The sequence below is a fragment of the Delphinus delphis genome, chromosome 16 (genome assembly GCF_949987515.2).
Source record: "Delphinus delphis chromosome 16, mDelDel1.2, whole genome shotgun sequence".
Taxonomy (NCBI): domain Eukaryota; kingdom Metazoa; phylum Chordata; class Mammalia; order Artiodactyla; family Delphinidae; genus Delphinus; species Delphinus delphis.
This window is the reverse complement of record NC_082698.1, coordinates 49,157,906-49,177,818: the sequence shown is the minus strand read 5'-3', so window position 1 is coordinate 49,177,818 and position 19,913 is coordinate 49,157,906. Positions and strand designations below refer to the sequence as shown.

The following is a 19,913-nucleotide window of genomic DNA, read 5'->3' as shown; positions in this document are numbered from 1 at the left end:
CTATGGGATGAAAATTTGGCAAAGTTTCATGACTTTTCGGTTCACTAACCAAGGTTAATAGAAAATTCTATTTAAGTTGCAAAACCAAGTTTTGATGCAGATATTAAATAATCTAATACAATAGAATAACTGGAATATTTACTTGCTTTGGTGCAGAAATTTTGACCCTTAAAAGCCATAAATCAATAATGTATCTCCCATTAAGGTACGGCTGGATGGTTCAAAAGCAGTACTATGTGGAAATAACACAGGCTTTGAAATGAGATCAACATGAGCTCAAAATTCCAGCTTGTCTTTATACCTTAGACCTTTTCAGAGCCTCGATTTTATTATCTGTACTCTGGTCTTAACAATGTATCTCTTAGAGGGTTGTTGTAAAGATCCAGTCATATAACAAAAGACATACATTTGCACAAAGGACAGAAGCAACCAAGTCACAAAATTAGAAATAGGCATGATCAACCAATAAATGTTCAAAGTGTTTGACTTGACTAATAAGCAAGGAAATGCAAATTAAAACAAGGCAGTGTGAACTTTTTTTATCCAAACTATTGGTAAAAATGAAAAAACAATATATATTTGTTTATGTAGATTATATTCACATTCACAAGACATAATAAGGGTGGGATAAGACAGGCACTCTGAAAAAAGGAGCTCAGCTCTTTGGGAGCTCCCATACCCTGAAACAATACTTTTACTATCATAAGAAATCAGAGAGACATCAGCAGATCTAGGTATAATGATGTTGATCACAGTATTATTTGCAATAGCACTAACTAACCTACGTTTCCAAAAATGGTGAAGATTTACATAAATTATGATTCCTCCAAGTGACAGACTACTGCAAGCCTATTAAATATTATCCCAAATGCTATTTACTGAGCTGATAAAATGTTAATGATATACTATTAATTGAAAACAGTAGAACATAACACTGAACCAAACAGGAAAACCTCAATTTGGCAAAATAAGCTACATATATAAGGCTGTTAAAAAAGCTAATTTTATTGATTTTTTTTTTGTATTTTGTTTTACTATTGTAGAAGAATCAGAAAGAATTAGAACAATTTTTCTGCAGTTTCCTTCTATCCCTGCCCCCCGGCTCCGCCATGCACCTGCCCACACATACCCACACAGAGGTCAGCAATATCTTATGCTGTGGGGAGTTTGTGCTGTTCTTCCTCCCGAGATATTTTCTTTCACTACAGGTGAACTGACAATGATGGCTGGCTGGAAAGCCCTCTGTGGCTTCAGAGTGGAGGTGGTCAAAGTGGCCTGAGCCAGGAAGCTTCCAGTAGATATAGAGGTGACAGAAGGCTTGTGGTCTACCCATCCCTGATCCACATTAGTTGCAGGGTGAGATATCAGAGAGAAATGGCTGGTCGCCATTTAGGAAGGCTCGGTCCCAAGCATGGGGTGTCTCAGGCTCAGAAAAAAAATCACCATCCCTAAGCAAGTGAACTGGAACTTCCAAGTTCTCTGAGTGTCCACGGAGATCTTTCTATGATTGACCTTGACAGGGTAAAACCCAGGGACCTTTACACAACTTCCTGAGGACAAGGAGGAAGCTATCCTTTTATAATGGCTTCAAATTTCTTGCAATCTCTTTAAATGGGATTTCATGGGCAGATGTCATTTGTTTTGTCTATAAAGCATCCAAGGCAGGGCCTGGCACACAGTAGGTACTCAACAATGTGAGTCTCCTTGCTTCTGAGGACAAACCACCTGGCTCACTGTTTTTGCAATGCCCCACAGCAAACAAGCAGAGATCTGAGGGTAGGGAGGAGGTTGTTTAGAACTCCCTGGCCTCACAAGGTGGGCTCCTCAGCAATTCTTGACCAGGAGGCCAACTCTACACCTGGCCAGGAGTAGTGCCAGACACGATGGAGGCAGCATCTGGTCCTCAGTCTCTCATTGCCATGGTAACTGACAAGCCAGTCTCCAAGGCTGTAGGAAACTACGTCACAGTTCTGATCACTGACAATTAAAGGGTTCCCTCCCCTTTCTGAAACTGCACAATACTCACTTTGGATTCTTCAACCAGCTCTAAGACACAGGCTGCCTCAGTGCACGTACCCTCTGCTTTGAGACAGCAGTAAAAAGAACCAAAGCTGAGTCTACTGTCTCTATGAGCCCTCACACATAATTTAAGACACCTCACAAGAAGCTCTGGTGGCTTGAATTTTCTCCTGCCTCTATTTCTGCTTTCACGTTCCAGTTTTGAAAGGACTCTCCCTGGGAGCTCCTACAGGAGCTGCACATGAAAGCAGCAGCCCTGCCTTTGCATATGTGTGTGTGTATGTGTGTGTGGGGTGTGTGTGGGGTGTGTGTGTGTGTGTGTGTGTGTGTGTGTGTGTACACACATGCTTGCTTCTCACCTCTCTGTGTGGTGCCTGATGATTACCCAGCCTGGCAAAGGAGGTGTAATAACAGGGTGGAAGGCACAGATAATAGGGTCTTTCTGGCACAAGCAACGAGTTCATCCGAATCCACCAGAATCCATTTGTGGGAAGACAGATGGATAGGAATGCAGAAAGGTAGAGACGCTAACCTTTAGTTTTCAGATATATTTAATGCAAGTGGTAATTAAAGCTATTTTTATAACTCCCTAAGTGTCAGCACTCCCTTTCCCAAGCATTCTTCTGTCAAAACTCTGCAAAATAACAATATACTTGTTGGAAACAATTGACTCACGTCTAAAACATGGAGTCTGATTCCACAGCAATGGGGTCTGGCTGAGCCATTCTGTCTGCAGGGAGTTAACTTGCTTGCAAATTGCAGAGGATCTGGAGTGGCTCCTAGAATCATTGCATAGCTGTAGTTTAGTAATCCAGGCACACACTTCCTACCCACGATAATATAAGCTCTCTGAAGGTGAGGAGCATATCTCTCTAATTCTCGTAAGCACCCACAGTGCCTCATGGGTGTTTGGTACATGGATGCTAAATGAATGATAGATGGCCAAGAGTTACAGATCCAGGAAGGGAAACAGGACACAGAGGAAGAAGTTAAGGACCACTGAAGAATCACAGCCTGAGTTCTCTGGGGTATTGGAAGAAGGAAATTTACGGAAGAAATCAATAGGTATTGCAAAGTAGGGAGAGGGTAATTTGATCTGAGTCTTAAAGGATGCCTAGGAGTTTGAAAGACAGAGAGAGGGAGAACTAGGGTCCCAGCAAGCTAAAACACAGTTATAAATGCTGCAATTCAAGTTCATCCAGGCGATGAACCAAGCTATGTCCCCAACCCCCTGCACTCCTCATAATGACATGCATTGACCTGTTATCAAGTCCTTAAATCTGGATGCTTCCTTGATTAAGTTCCAAAAACAAACTTGCCCACAGAACATTAGCTGAATGTTAATAAGAAGAGCTATCTTTTAAGAGTTCCTGCTCTATGCCAGACCCTGTGAAGGGTCATTTCTGGTGAGTTATCTCATTTAGTCTTCATAAATTTCCCATGAGGTGTTTATCACAAACTCTATTGAGTACATGAGGAGAATAAAGTTCAAGGAAGGAAGTAAAACAACTTGCCCAGAGTCAAATCCTATCCATGGTGTGTTCCCAAAGGTTGATCTAAAACACAATGGTACCTCGCTGCTTTCTCAATACTGCTCTCCAAAGGCACTATCTGTGTAGCCCCAAGTACCCCCACATGGGGCTTTGAAAAGGGCTGAAGAATGGTAGTACACAACAAAAATTTCTTCATCTATCTGTAACCATAAGTGTTAACTCTCATAGATTCCTTTTGGGCTGAGAAAGGAAAATAGATATATTCTGATTAACAAACGGAAGTACATTTCTAGTAAACATGGTTTGTTCCTTTCAGATACTACTCATGTGACATGCATTAACTTATTTGTGTGGGCTTTTCCAGGATTCTTTCATCTTTTCCATAGGAAATTTTATTTTATTTTTTAAATTTATTTTAATTAAAAAAAAAATTTTGGCTGCACTGGGTCTTCATTGCTGTGCGCGGGCTTTCTCTAGCTGCGGAGAGGGGGCTACTCTTCGTTGTGATGCGCGGGCTTCCCACTGCAGTGGCTTCTCTTGTTGCGGAGCAGGGCTTCTAGGCGCACGGGTTTCAGTAATCATGGCATGCGGGCTCAGTAGTTGTGACTCATGGGCTCTACAGTGCAGGCTCAGTAGTTGTGGTGCCCAGGCTCAGGTGCTCCGCGGCTTGTGGGATCTTCCTGGACCAGGGCTCGAACCCGCGTCCCTTGCATTGGCAGGCGGATTCTTAACCACTGCACCACCAGGGAAGTCCCACAGGACATTTTAAAAATAAGGTGCTGGGCTTCCCTGGTGGCACAGTGGTTGAGAGTCCACCTGCCGATGCAGGAGACATGGGTTCGTGCCCCAGTCCGGGAAGATCCCACATGCCACGGAGCGGCTGGGCCCGTGAACCATGACCGCTGAGCCTGCACGTCCGGAGCCTGTGCTCCGCAATGGGAGAGGCCACAACAGTGAGAGGCCCGCGTACCGCAAAAAATAAATAAATAAATAAATAAAATAAATAAAAATAAGGTGCTGATATGGAAAATAACATAAAGGGAAGAAATTTAATAATAAATAATAAAAATTTTATAATAAGACTTTCCACACAAGATTACATTACTACTTCCAGATTATTTTTAAAAAGTCAAATATTGCTGGAATTCAGTCATGTATTTAGCATTTAATTAGTGCTGAGTGTGAAGAGGAAAGGTGAGAGAGGGGCAGTGTGGCATAGGGAATATATTTCTTTTCTTTATATAAATTTATTTAGCTATTTATTTATGTTTTTATTTTTGGCTGCTTTGGGTCTTCATTGCTGCGCACGGGCTTTCTCTAGTTGCGGTGAAGGGGAGCTACTCTTTGTTGCAGTGGCTTCTCTTGTTGCAGAGCACGGGCTCTAGGCACGTGGGCTTCACTAGTTGTGGCTCGCAGGCTCTGGAGCGCAGGCTCAGTAGTTGTGGCACATGGGCTTAGTTGCTCTGTGGCATGTGGTATCTTCCCAGACCAGGGCTTGAACCTATGTCCCCTGCATTGGCAGGTGGATTCTTTTTTTTTATTTATTTGGTTTTTGTTTTAATTTTTGAATTTTATTTTATTTACTTTTTATACAGCAGGTTATTATCAGTCATCAGGTTTACACACATCAGTGTATACATGTCAGTCCCAATCGCCCAGTTCATCACACCACCATCCCCACCCCCCGCGGCTTTCCCCACTTGATGTCCATACGTTTGTTCTCTACATCTGTGTCTCAACTTCTGCCCTGCAAACCAGTTCATTTGTACCATTTTTCTAGGTTCCACATACACTCGTTAATATATGATATTTGCTTTTCTCTTTCTGACTTACATCACTCTGTATGACAGTCTCTAGATCCATCCACGGCTCAACAAATGACCCAATTTCATTCCTTTTTATGGCTGAGTAATATTCTATTGTATATATGTACCACATCTTCTTTATCCATTCGACTGTCGATGGGAATTTAGGTTGCTTCCATGACCTGGCTAGTGTAAACAGTGCTGCAATGAACATTGCGGTGCATGTGTCTTTTTGAATTATGGTTTTCTCAGGGTGTATGCCCAGTAGTGGGATTGCTGGGTCATATGGTATTTCTATTTTTAGTTTTTTAAGGAAGATCCATACTGTTCTCCATAATGGCTGTATCAATTTACATTCCCACCAACAGTGCAAGAGAGTTCCTTTTCACCACACCCTCTCCAGCATTTATTGTTTGTAGATTTTCTGATGATACCCATTCTAACTGGTATGAGGTGATACCTCATTGTAGTTTTGATTTGCATTTCTCTAATAATTAGTGATGTTGAGCAGCTTTTCACGTGCTTCTTGGCCATCTGTATCTCTTCTTTGGAGAAATGTCTATTTAGGTCTTCTGCCCAATTTTGGATTGAGTTGTTTTTTTAATATTGAGCTGCATGAGCTGTTTATATATTTTGGAGACTAATCCTTTGTCCATTGATTCGTTTGCAAATATTTTCTCCCATTCTGAGGGTTGTCTTTTCGTCTTGTTTATGGTTTCCTTTGCTGTGCAAAAGCTTTTAAGTTTCAGTAGGTCCCATTTGTTTATTTTTGTTTTTATTTCCATTACTCTAGGAGGTGGATCAAAAAAGATCTTGCTGTGATTTATGTCAAAGACTGTTCTTCCTATGTTTTCCTCTAAGATTTTTAAAGTGTCCAGTCTTACATTTAGGTCTTTATTCCATTTTGAGTTTATTTTTGTGTATGGTGTTAGGGAGTGTCCTAATTTCATTATTTTAAATGTAGCTGTCCAGTTTTCCCAGCACCATTTATTAAAGAGACTGTTTTCTCCATTGTATATCCTTGGCTCCTTTGTCATAGATTAGTAGACCATAGGCGTATGGGTTTATCTCTGGGATTTCTATCTTGTTCCATTGATCTATATTTCTGTTTTTGTGCCAATACCATATTGTCTTGATTACTGTAGCTTTATAGTATAGTCTTAAGTCAGGGAGTCTGATTCCGCCAGGTCCGTTATTTTCCCTCAAGATTGCTTTGGCTATTCAGGGTCTTTTGTGTCTCCATACAAATTTTAAGATTTTTTGTTCTAATTCTGTAAAAAATGCCATTGGTAATTTGATAGGAATTGCACTGAATCGATAGATTGCTTTGGGTAGTATAGTCATTTTGACAGCATTGCTTCTTCCAATCCGAGAACATGGTATATCTCTCCATTTGTTGGTATCATCATTAATTTCTTTCATCAGTGTCTTAGTTTTCTGCATACAGGTCTTTTGTCTTCCTAGGTAGGTTTATTCCTAGGTATTTTATTCTTTTTGTTGCAATGGTAAATGGGAGTGTTTCCTTAGTTTCTCTTTCAGATTCTTCATCATTAGTGTATAGGAATGCAAGAGATTTCTGTGCATTAATTTTGTATCCTGCAACTTTACCAAATTCATTGATTAGCTCCAGTAGTTTTGTGGTGGCATCTTTAGGATTCTCTATGTATAGTATCATGTCATCTGCAAACAGTGCAGTGACAGCTTTACTTCTTCTTTTCCAATTTGTATTCCTTTTATTTCTTTTTCTTCTCTGATTGCCATGGCTACAACCTCCAAAACTATGTTGAATAATAGTGGTGAGAGTGGACATCTTTGTGTTGTTCCTGATCTTAGAGGAAATGTTTTCAGTTTCCACCATTGAGAATGATGTTTGCTGTAGGTTTGTCGTATATGGCCTTTATTATATTGAGGTAGTTTCCCTCTATGCCCACTCTCTGGAGAGTTTTTATCATAAATGGGTGTTGAATTTGTCAAAAGCTTTTTATGCAACTATTGAGGTGATCATATATGGTTTTTATTCTTCAATTTGTTAATATGGTGTATCACACTGATTGATTTGCATATATTGAAGAATCCTTGCATCCCAGGGATATAACCCATTTGATCATGGTGTGTGATCCTTTTAATGTGTTTTTGGATTCTGTTTGCTAGGATTTTGTTGAGGATTCTTGCATCTATATTCATCAGTGATATTGGCCTGTAATTTTCTTTTTTTGTAGTATCTTTGTCTGGCTTTGGTATCAGGGTGATGGTGGCCTCATAGAATGTGTTTGGGAGTGTTCCTTCCTCTGCAATTTTTTAGAAGAGTTTGAGAAGGATGGGTATTAGCTCTTCTCTAAATGTTTGATAGAATTCACCTGTGAAGCAATCTGGTCCTGGACTTTTGTTTGTTGGAAGATTGTTTATCACAGTTTCAATTCATTACTTGTGATTGGTCTGTTCATATTTTCTGTTTCTTCTGGGTTCAGTCTTGGAAGGTATACCTTTCTAAGAATTTGTCCATTTCTTCCAGGTTGTCTATTTTATTGGCATAGAGTTGCTTGTAGTAGTCTCTTAGGATGCTTTGTATTTCTGCGATGTCTGTTGTAACTTCTGCTTTTTCGTTTCTAATTTTATTGATTTGAGTCTTCTCCCTCTTTTTCTTGATGAGTCTGGCTAAAGGTTTATCAATTTTGTTTATCTTCTCAAAAAACCAGCTTTTAGTTTTATTGATCTTTGCTATTGATTTGTTTGTATTTCATTTATTTCTGCTGATATTTATGATTTCTTTGCTTCTGCTAACTTTGGGTTTTGCTTTTTCTTCTTTCTCTAGTTCCTTTAGGTGTAAGGTTGGATTGTTTACTTGAGATTTTTCTTGTTTTTTGAGGTAGGCTTGTATAGCTATAAACTTCCTTCTTAGAAATGCTTTTGCTGCATCTCATAGGTTTTGGATTGTCATGTTTTCATTGTCATTTGTCTCTAGGTATTTTTTTATTTCCTCTTTGATTTCTTCAGTGATCTCTTGGTTAGTTAGTAACGTATTGTTTAGCCTCCATGTGTTTGTGTTCTTTACGGTTTTTTCCCTATAATTCATTTCTAATCTCATAGCGTTGTGGTCAGAAAAGATGCTTGATATGATTTCAATTTTCTTAAATTTACTGAGGCTTGATTTGTGACCCAAGATGTGATCTATCCTGGAGAATGTTCCATGCACACTTGAGAAGAAAGTGTAATCTGCTGTTTTTGGATGGAATGTCCTATAAATATCAATTAAAGCTATCTGGTCTATTGTGTCATTTAAAGCTTGTGTTTCCTTAGTAATTTTCTGTTTTGATGATCTGTCCATTAGTGTAAGTGAGGTGTTAAAGTCCCCCACTATTATTGTGTTACTGTTGATTTCCTCTTTTATAGCTGCTGGCAGTTGTCTTATGTATTGTGGTGTTCCTATGTTGGGTGCATATATATTTATAATTGTTATATCTTCTTCTTGGATTGATCCCTTGATCATTATGTAGTGTCCTTCCTTGTCTCTTGTAACATTCTTTATTTTAAAGTCTATTTTATCTGATATGAGTATTGCTACTCCAGCTTCCTTTTGATTTCCATTTGCATGGAATATCTTTTTCCATCCCCTCACTTTCCCTCTGTATGTGTCCTAGGTCTGAAGTGGGTCCCTTTAGACAGCATATATATGGGTCTTGTTTTTGTATCCATTCAGCAAGCCTGTGTCTTTTGGTTGGAGCATTTAATCCATTCACGTTTAAGGTAATTATCGATATGTACATTCCTATGACCATTTTCTTAATTGTTCTGGGTTTGTTTATGTAGGTCCTTTTCTTCCTTTGTGTTTCCCACTTAGAGAAGTTCCTTTAGCATTTGTTGTAGAGCTGGTTTGGTGGTGTTGAATTCTCTTAGCTTTTGCTTGTTTGTAAAGCTTTTGATTTCTCCATTGAATCTGAATGAGATCCCTGCCCGGTAGAGTAATCTTGGTTGTAGGTTCTTCCCTTTCATCACTTTAAGTATATCATGCCACTCCCTCTTGGTTGTATAGTTTCTGCTGAGAAATCACCTGTTAACCTTATGGGACTTCCCTTGTATGTTATTTGTCGTTTTTCCCTTGCTGCTTTCAATAATTTTTGTCTTTAATTTTTGCCAATTTGATTACTATGTGCCTCGGCGTGTTTCTCCTTGGATTTATCCTGTATGGGACTCACGGTGCTTCCTGGACTTGGGTGGCCATTTCCTTTCCCATGTTAGGGAAGTTTTCGACTATAATCTCTTCAAATATTTTCTTGGGTCCTTTCTCTCTCTCTTCCTCTTCTGGGACCCCTATAATGCGAATGTTGTTGCGTTTAATGTTGTCCCAGAGGTCTCTTAGGCTGTCTTCATTTCTTTTCATTCTTTTTTCTTTATTCCGTTCCATGGCAGTGAATTCCACAATTCTGTCTTCCAGGTCACTTATCCGTTCTTCTGCCTCAGTTATTCTGCTATTGATTCTTTCTAGTGTACTTTTCATTTCAGTCACTGTATTGTTCATCTCTGTTTGTCTGTTCTTTAATTCTTCTAGGTCTTTGTTACACATTTCTTGCATCTTCTTGATCTTTGCCTTCATTCTTTTTCTGAGGTCCTGGATCATCTTCACTATCATTATTCTGAATTCTTTTTCTGGAAGGTTTCCTATCTCCACTTCATTTAGTTGTTTTTCTGGGGTTTTATCTTGTTCCTTCATCTGGTACATAGCCCTCTGCGTTTTCATCTTTTCTATCTTTCTGTGAATGTGGTTTTTGTTTCACAGGCTGCAGGATTGCAGTAGTTCTTGCTTCTGCTGTCTGCCTTCTGGTGGATGAGGCTATCTAAGAGGCTTGTGTAAGTTTTCTGATGAGAGGGACTGGTGGTGGGTAGAGCTGGCTGTTGATCTGGTGGGCAGATCTTAATAAAACTTTAATCCGCTTGACTGCTGATGGGAGGGGCTGGGTTCCCTCCCTGTTGGTTGTTTGGCCTGAGGCAACCCAACACTGGAGCCTACCTGGGCTCTTTGGTGGGGCTAATGGCAGTCTCTGGGAGGGCTCATGCCAAGGAGTACTTCCCAGAACTTCTGCTGCCAGTGTCCTTGTCCCCAAGGTAAGCCACAGTCACACCCCGGGCAGGCGGATTCTTAACCAATGTGCCACCAGGGAAGTCCAGGGAATATATTTCTTAAATTTTGAGTCACTCACACCTAAGTTCAAATCCTGATTCTGCCACTTACTAAGTGATACTGAAAAGTCAATCCATTTCTTTGACCCTCTGTTTCCTTATCTGTAAAATGGAATGATATAAGTTGAAGTACCTGGCAACTTGTCCTCTAACCCTTTCCCAACATTCACCCCCAAGGTCACCACATCCTCAAGGCAGCAGCATCTGACACCAATGAGCTCTCCCTCCTCTTTGAAATAATTTCTTAATTTGGCTTCCAGGACTCCACCCTCTCCTAACCATATCAATACTCACATTAAATTATCGAAGTACTTTAATTAAAACGTAGTGTCAAGTGATATGGGGACATATGTATATGTATAACTGATTCACTGTGTTATAAAGCAGAAACTAACACACATTGTAAAGCAATTATAGTCCAATAAAGATGTTAAAAAAAAAACCCCACAGTGTCCTAATGAATAAAATAGCAAGATCCAAGTAGGAATGGCCTTCAAGAAACATACTTTAAAGAAACAAATAAGTTAAAAGGAAAAGAATGGAAAAAATTATATTAGGCTAACACTAGTCAAAATATATCTCCAATAGCTTCAGTAATATCAGATAAAGTATATTTCAGAGCAGAGGACATTTCAGAGCAGAGGGACAAAGGTCATTCCGTAATGCTAACAGATCAATTAATCAACAGGACATAAAAATCTTAAACATTTATGCCTCTTGTAACAAAGCTTCAAAATATATTAAGCAACAACTGATAAAGCTGCAAGGAGAAGTAGGCAAACTCCAAAGTAAAGTTGAATATTTTGATACCCCACTCTTAATAATTGATAGAAAAAATAGACAGAATACAATCAACAATACAGAACACATAAACAGCACTATCAACAAAACTGACCCAATTGACATTTATAGAATCTTCCTCACAACAACAGATTACACATCCTTTGCAAGTGCACAAAAAGAATTTATCGGCAAAGACAATATATTGGACTATCAAATAAGTCTCAATAAATTTAAGAGGATTCAAGTAATATTCAAGAATTCAGGTAATTCAACTATGGTCCCTGACCACAATGGAGCTAAATTAAAAATCAATAAGAGAAAGATCCCTGAAAAATCTTCAAATATTTAGAGACTATTATAACACACATCTGAACAACCCATGGGTCAAAGAAGAAATCAAAAGGTAATATAGAAAGTATTTTGAACTGAATAACAATGAAAATACAGCATATCAAAATTTGGGAGATGCCATTAAATCACTTAAAGGAAGTTTAAAGCAGTAAAGAAAAATAAAGTTCTCAAATCAATAATTTCAGCTTCCCCCCCCCAAGGAAGCTATAGATACAGATGGCAAAGAAATACCTGAAAAGATGCTCAGTATCGTTAGTCATTAGGGAAATGAAAACTACAACTATAATGAGGTGCCATTACACACCACTACAGTGGCTAATATCAGAAACCCTGATCAAACCAGGTACTGAAGAAGATGTGGAACAACTGGAATTCCCATATAACCTGGAAGTTTCTTAAAGAATTCAACATACATCTGCCATGCAACATTGCAATTCCACTTGTAAATGTGTACCCAAGAAAAATGAAAGCCTTTGTCCATACAAAGACTTGTATATGAAGGTTCATAGCAGCCTTATTTGTAATCACCAAAACTCTCGAACAACCCAAATGCCCATCAAGGGGTAAATGTATGTTCAAATTGTGGTGTAGTCATACAACTGAACATGCCTCATCAATAAGAAGAACTATTGTTGTATATTGCAATATGGGTGAATCTCAAAATAATTATCTGGAGAGAAACAGCCATAGCAAAACAGAAGAAAAGAAGAATATTACTCTATGATTCCACTTACATAAAACTCTAGAAAATACAAATAATCTGTAGAGCCAGAAACAGACTACCTGGGGAGTGGGTAAGGTAGGACAGGGGTGGGGATTACAAAGGGGCATGAAGACACTGTTGGGGAGATGTATATGTTCACCATCTTCAATGTGGTTACAGTTTCACAGGTGTATACATATGGCAAGGAAAAACTGTACATTTAAATATGTGTGTTTATTGTATGCGAATTAAACCTCAATAAAGTGGTTAATTTTTAAGCCAAAAGTAGATTTGAAAAGTGATGCTCAAAAGCAGTGCCTGGCTCCATCTAATGTCTGATAAACCGCAGCTCCTATTCTTTATTCTGGGTTCTCAGTGGGCTACAGCGCTGGCTAAGATGTGGTCCCTGTCCTCAAGGACTCCTCAGTGGGGCTGGGGAGAGAAACAAGTGAATCGATTACAATAAACGTTAATTGTTTTGGAGTGTTGCTAAATGAAATTTGCAGATGGTAAATGGTACAGGGACTTAATATCTGAACAGAATTGGAATGTTCAAAATGAAAGGAAGAAAAAAAATTAAATCTTTACCCTCCCTCTCTTCCTCTGTGCCACAAATAGAGATTTCTTAAAGCTATTTGATTCAGCATGCAAATCATGGTCTATTTATTCTTGTTTTCTTCAATTAGTATATTAGCATTTCTCTCCCCTACATTATGCATGTGTAGCCTAATGTCATTTTCATTTGCTTTAACTCAGTGTGTGTTTGGGGGTAGGGATGGTTTGAAAGTCTAGAGTGATGTTCTCTGGACTGTTGACGGGAGTAGTCTCCTCTGGGGCAGGCCAAGGTCTGTACCCAGAGGGTCCTTATGGAATGTTTGTTGGTGGCAAACCAGTGAAGGTGGTAAGGTCGGGGCCAGGGCCTGAGGGGCAACAACAGGAGAACACTCTGGGCAGAGGGGGCTATGAAGAGGTCCAGACACTGGGATGACCCTGCGCTTGGGGTGGCAGAGATGTCTTATGATACAGGCACAGCAGCTCTAGATGACAAGCAACGGCAGGAACTGAGACCAGAGAGGGCTCTGAAGTCAGCTCATGAACAGCCTCATAGACCACGTGGAGGAATCTGAACTCTATGCTATGGACCCTGGCAGCCCACCACCTGCCAAAGACCTGTTCCAGCATACAGGTGAGCAGATGTCGAGAGAAAAAGCACATGACTGTGTTTGAAATACAAATGCATGTGGCAGCCAGAGTGCACCACTTCATCCTTGGAAAGCACAGTATGCATTAGAGATGGAAGATGCCTGCAGGAGACACCTGTTTCTTGCTGTTTAACTTACCCGCCCTCTTTGATCACAGAATCCTTTTTCCACAGAGCACCTACGAATTAGCAGAACATGTGTTTCCCCGAGCCCAGTGTGGAGACTGCTGCAGGAAGCCTGGCCAGTGCTTCCCCTGCCCTCCTCCCCGTCTGCTCCACCACCTGCCAATGGCCTGTCCAGGGCACAGGGGAGCCTGTGTGCCCGAGAGGAAGAGCTCGTACCCCACAGGACTTGAAATGCAGGCACAGGAAAAGGAGATGCAATGGAACATGAGGTGCTGACAGCGGCAGCTCATGAAGCAGGATCACAGCTTTCTGAGTTCCTGAAGGATTGGGAGGTTAAAAATGCCTCTTCCTCTACACATAGGTAATTAAACAAGGTGAGGAAGCAGGAGGCAGATGCAGAGCAGGAGGCTTAACCCAGCACCTCCTGTGTGTGTGAGCCCCTCATGCTGGGGGCTCTAGGGAGCTTGACAGAAAGAAGGTCCAGCCCTCACTTATAGGCTGTTCGGGAAGCCAGGGCACATGCATCAAGGCCCCAACACAGCATAACTGGGGTGAGGAGTACAGGACGCCAGGAGAAGGAATAACCCTACTGGGAAATCCAGGAAGACCTTTGGGCAGAGGCAATGTTTAGCAAACTCATGCAGGAAAGGTAAGTCCTTGATAGTCAGAGACAGGCATTCCAGGAACAAAGGAAAATCCTAGCAAAGGTCCAGAGCCAGGAGAGGAAAATAAATAGAGGAAACAACAAGTCACCCACTGCTTGCATGGATGAGCCATGGGAGAGTGGGCAGAGGGTAAGAAGTAAAAAAGCACGGAAAGGTGTGACGGGGTCATCCTGGAGCAGGTTCTGAGGTAGGGAGCAGGATGTGGGCTTTTCTCCATTGGCTAGGGAGCCAACAAATAGGATGGAGACACCGGTCCCTGGGATGGGAGCACTGGGTGAGAACCAGGTTAGGGGGAGGATCATGAGTTCAGAGAGAGACGCACTGAGCTGGAGGTGGTCATGGGGCTTCCAAGTGGCTGAGTCCAGAAGGCATCTCGATCCGTGGGTCTGGAGCTCAGAGAACAAAGATATGGGATGTGGGGGTCATGGACCTAGGCTGGCAAGGAGGCAGGGAGTGAGGGCCTGCCAGATGCGACTCCTCCCTCCTAGAGCCCACCTCCCCCTGGGCCCCTGCTGAGCCACAGAACACAGCTCAGAGCATCACTTGCTGACAAAACCTAAGTGCAAGGGTTATGCATGTGCTCCTGCATTTCTTGAACCATTTCCAGCAAAGCTTGCTTTTGTTTCTATGTCTGGAGGAACTAGTCTAACCATGAGAGCTGTCCAGTAACAAATGGAGTGCTTCAAGTCCCCTTCACAGATGGTTCTGGAAGAGGCTGGAGAGACAGACATATTCCATAAAAGAATTTCCTCCAAGAAGTTCCCAAGAGGCCAGGCTATGAGGCAGATGTGTCCTGCCTGGACACAGAGCCTCTCAGGAGGGCATTCTCCACTGCGTCCTGACTCCACCCAGCACTAAGGACACCTGTGCATCACTGGGCCAGAGCCACGTGGACAGGAAGCTCTCCAGACAAGCTGATAAAGAGGTTCTGGGAGCCAAAGTCAAGTCTGACTGGTCCTGAACTGGTAGCTTCCGACGAATGACCCAGAGCTGTCCCCTCCATCCCTGAGCCCCCCATCTTAATTGTTGCCTTTGTCTTTTCTCAGAGGCTGGCTGGGAAGTACTATTCAAAGCAACTTGTTCTACCCTATCCTAAGTACATCGCCTTGCCTGCAACCAAACCTTTTCAAGAATCTACTCTTTGCATGGGGTATTGGGGATTCAGTGGTGAGCTGGATTCTGACCACGTCCTCAAGGGACTCACGGCCTTGTGGCCACCTTGACTAATGTTTAAATTTGCTTTCCACACATTCTTTTGAATCCCCCATCCTCCTCCAAACTAACATGTAATTTAATCAATCAATAAAAATAGAGTTTACACCCCAAAGCACACCTGCTTGCCAGTGTCCCCACAATGGAGCCCAGAGACCTGTAGAAATTGTCAGTGAGGCTCACATACTCACAAACCTTTCTCTGTATCCAGTTACCCCTTCTCCAAATAAAACAGGCTTGTAACATGCAACACCAATATTCACTGATGAAGGGGTACCGTAGACATATTAAGAAAACCACTGCATGAAGAAAGCAAACAAAAATATGTGCCCTTGAATGTTTATCTTGAATCCAGGAAAATATATTAAGAAAGTCAAATACAGAGAGAGAAACTGGAGGACAGAGCCTGTAAGGAAGGAGGGAAGCAGGGGGTGGAGTCGGAGGACCGCCTTGGAGAAAAACGTGGTAGAAGAGGCACAGACCTGAGCTCATCTGATGGACTGAACTTCCTCCAGGGAAGTGGGGAGCAGCTCAGGAAGAGGGAAGATGGGGCCCCGGTGTAGATGCTGGATTCTGGAGACAGTGTTGGAGCTACCAAATGCCTGCTCCCCTTTTTTTCCTATTTTATTTTTTCCTAGCCATCACAATCTGATAAACGGAAAAGCAACTGGGAAAATATTTGTCTGTGGCTCTCTGAATAAAGCCTGGAAATCTAACTGTCATAAGAATAACAGGACTTGTTCCCAATGGGGCCATGCTGTAATAGGAAACAGCAGTTCTGAATATGGCTAGCTCCTAAGGATAAGTCAATTTAGAGAACATCTTAGCCATTAACCAGAGGCCACACTGGGGTCTAAGGGTCAAAGCTTTACAAAAGGACCCACCTTCAGATCGCAGGCTTCAGGAATGTCCACGAGCTGACACCAAGGCCAGCCCAAGAGTGTCCCTGTCAGTATGCATACCTGAGCCCTACTGACTGACCTTATTGAATTAGACCCTGGCCATAGGTTAAGGATCGTTGTCAGGGCCACATGCATGATGGTGCCCTTTGGTGGAAAGGGCTCTGGAACCAGACAGTCATCATACAGAATCCCAAATGCACCATTCAACAGTGTATGACCTTGAGCAAATGATTTAACCTCTTGAGCCTCCCTTTTCCCATCTGCAAAATGAGGATGGTAATAACTGACACACAGGGTTGTTGATGAAGATAAGGGTGTTAACAGACACAAAATGCCCTGACAAGTGCTTGGCCTCCCCATAGAAAAGGAAACCAAGAAAGAGGGAGGTCACCCTCGGAGGAGGACACACTTATCCCAGGGACAGTCACATGACTGGTGTGCCAGCTCACAGTGCGGTGCACTGATGACTGGGGTGGAACACAGCCATCCTCTTGGGTGAGGCTGTTCCAGTGTGGCTCTGACAGGTGTGCCCACACCTGATGCCTCCCAGTGGCACTAAGTAAGTCCTGGGTTCCAGCTGCCCCGGCAATGCCCTGGGAGCACTTCACATTGGCTAGTGTTGACGCCAGCCCTCGCAAGGGAAAAAGAGGGACAGACAAGAGGGCCCTGGGAGTGGGTCGGGATGCAGGGGAGGAAGCAGGAAATAAGTTAGAAATGTAAAAACAGAGCACTTTTGGAAGACTGGCAGTAGAGAGACACTGGCTATCCAATTTGGAGGAGCCGCCCTAAAATAAAGCCAGCACTACATGTTTGCCTTAAGTGGTACACAGAATGCATCCTTCCCCCAAACAAAAGAAACCTATAAAGACGATGGCAAAGCCCAGAGCATCGAACTTCCCAGGGACCGTGGGGGACTCTGTCAGGCTCTGAAGAAAGGGGAGGCGGCTGTCACGTCCCTTCTCCTAATCACCAGCACAACCATCCGCAACCCGAGGGAAGGGACAGTTACCTCGCATGCCTCCCACCGGCCCGTGTAGACGTGGCGCTAATAAGATATGAATTTATGGACAAACTTCGAAAAGTGGGCCTTGCAAGCAGTTACTATCAGATACTACCTGCAAAATTATAAAATCAGCCACCCCAAGCTCTTTCAGCCATAGTAGCACTGAGCCGATGAAGAAACACACATCATAAAAGCATAAATTACCTGCACAATAAACCTTGCATCTTCTAGTATGTGGCCATTAGAAATCGATCAGTTAATTTAGGAGCAACGGAAGGCCACAGGGCTGATGAAAGCCCGTGCCAGGAAGCACTTTCTAGAGTCAGCTGTGTTAATAGCTGGCTAGGGTAACCAGGCTGCCCTGGTGGGTGCTCCCCGAATGGATGTGCGGGCAGAGGGCATGGCATCACAGGCCACTCCCGTGTAATGTTTGCAGCGTGGAGGTGGCCAGGACAAGTTATGGTGTAATTGGTTGAGAACAGACCAGGCTGCAGTGAAACCTTGGTGTGCCCATTCCTCCCAGGACCCAAACCAGTGGAATGGCCAGTCATGGGAGAGATTTCCCATTTACCCCCTTTAAATGGTTCCACTGAACTGTGCCCTGACCAGCTGCACAGGAGGTGTGCACACACATACACACACACACCTATACGCATACACATATACTCATACACATACTGACATGCACACACACACTTATGCACACACATCCACACTCTCACAAATATATACAGTTACACACTCACACCCATGCACTCTTATATACACACCCTCACACAGAGTCACATAACACACATACCTTCAACCTCCTGCAGGAAATGCAGCCTCCATCCCCTCTGCATTCCTTTGCCCACCCCCTCTGCACCCCATTTTCTTACCCGCCCTCATCTCTCCGGTCTCTGATCCCTGACTGGTGACCTCCCCTCACCCTGTACATCTAATGCCTGACGCCACTTCTCACGGACTCTTGACTTCCTCCTGGACTCAGATCTCCACTCGTCCCCTGGTTTCCACCTGCTCCGGCTGAGTATCTTGGCAAGTTCTGTTTACCTCTCTCACCTGTTGTCTTGCACGGTGGAGCCCTGGAATCTATTCCAGCACCAAGGATCACTCTGCACTTTCCCAAGGGGTGGGGGCTCAGTGCAGGCCATGCCCCTCACCATTCTGGGGCTCTTACCTCATTCACAAAGACCCAGTGGCTGTCCTTGGAAGCCAGGTTGGTCTCCACGGCCTGCAGAGAGAGAGAGAGAGAGAAAAAAAAAAACATGACCAGAAGCAAGCCAGGAGATGGCAGACGCACAGGATGACTGCCGAGATGGAGTTTGATAAACATTGTTCCTGGAAAATTTTTTCCACACAAAGCACGCTGTTCCCCTGAGGTCAGCTCTGGCTGCCTTAGCTACGAGACGCATCATTTGAACATGGACATCTGATTTCCTGCTGTTCTTCGGAGCTCTCATGTGCCAGTCCAGTTCCAGTAGGCGTCACAGGGCCATGGGCGGGGACATCCCTCCCCTCTCTCCTCTTGGAGAATGCCTGCAAACACCTTTCTGGAGGGGTGCTCAGGGAGGAATGTCTCATTGCTGCCTGAGGCTAGAGAATCAGGAATCGGGAACAAGGGATTTACAGTAGTTTGTCCAGCCTAGCTGAACAACACCCAGGAAGATGGCAGCTCACAGCTGGGGCTCTGAGCTGCCTTCAGATCTAAAGAACCCATCAAGGACCCTAGAATTGGCTCTTTTTTGCTGCGGGGCAGTGACCCCCATCCCCATCATTCTCTCTTAGAGCATTTTGTTCTATTTCTTTATAGCACCTGCCGTGTCTGTACTTGAATAATTATCAGCTTATTTATTTTTTATTATCTATCGCCTTCACCAAGTTGGGGGTCTCCATGAGGTCAGGGACCACATCTGTGGCTGTCACATTTGTGTCTCAAAACCTTACACTATAACCAGCACATAGTAGGTGTTCAATATATAAATGAATACTGTTGTTGAAGATATGAATGAAGTACAGGAGGGCGAAGCAGATAGGACCCAGTTACTTATTTTGTTTCTCGTATGTTTTCATGAGTGCTCTCTCCCTTTTTTAATTGGAAATCCAACAGATTGAAAAAGAGGAGGAACTGGTAGTTTTCAAGCCTGTCCTGTAAGAATACTCACAGTTAGCATGAGCCAAATACTGCTGAGTGCCAGGCACTGTTCCAGGCCATCTACGAACCTGGGAGAGAGCTCAGATTGTAGTCCTCTTTTATTTTTACTTTTTTTTGGTATTTCTTAATGTAATTTTTGTCACTCTTTTTATTTGGAAAAATACAGAAAAATTAAAATGTTCAAAATTATCCCATAAACCTGCCCCATTTTTTAATGCACTAAAGTAGTGAAAACACCCCATGTATCCCTCCAAATTCATCCCCCAGAGATTGTTCCAAATGGCCCCTTCCAGAAGTTTTCAGTCATACCTGCATATATGTAT

The 19,913-nt window shown here is 42.7% G+C and overlaps 1 protein-coding gene across 1 annotated transcript in view; it reads right to left on the bottom strand.

The window, feature by feature from the left end:
* The window catches only part of GRID1 (glutamate ionotropic receptor delta type subunit 1), a 666,253-nt gene that overhangs the window by 239,694 nt on the left and 406,646 nt on the right, over positions 1 to 19,913 (bottom strand). The window contains exon 5 of the mRNA XM_060033707.1: positions 18,616 to 18,669. Coding sequence (XP_059889690.1) covers positions 18,616 to 18,669 — 54 coding nt within the window. The remainder of the gene's footprint in view (positions 1 to 18,615; positions 18,670 to 19,913) is intronic.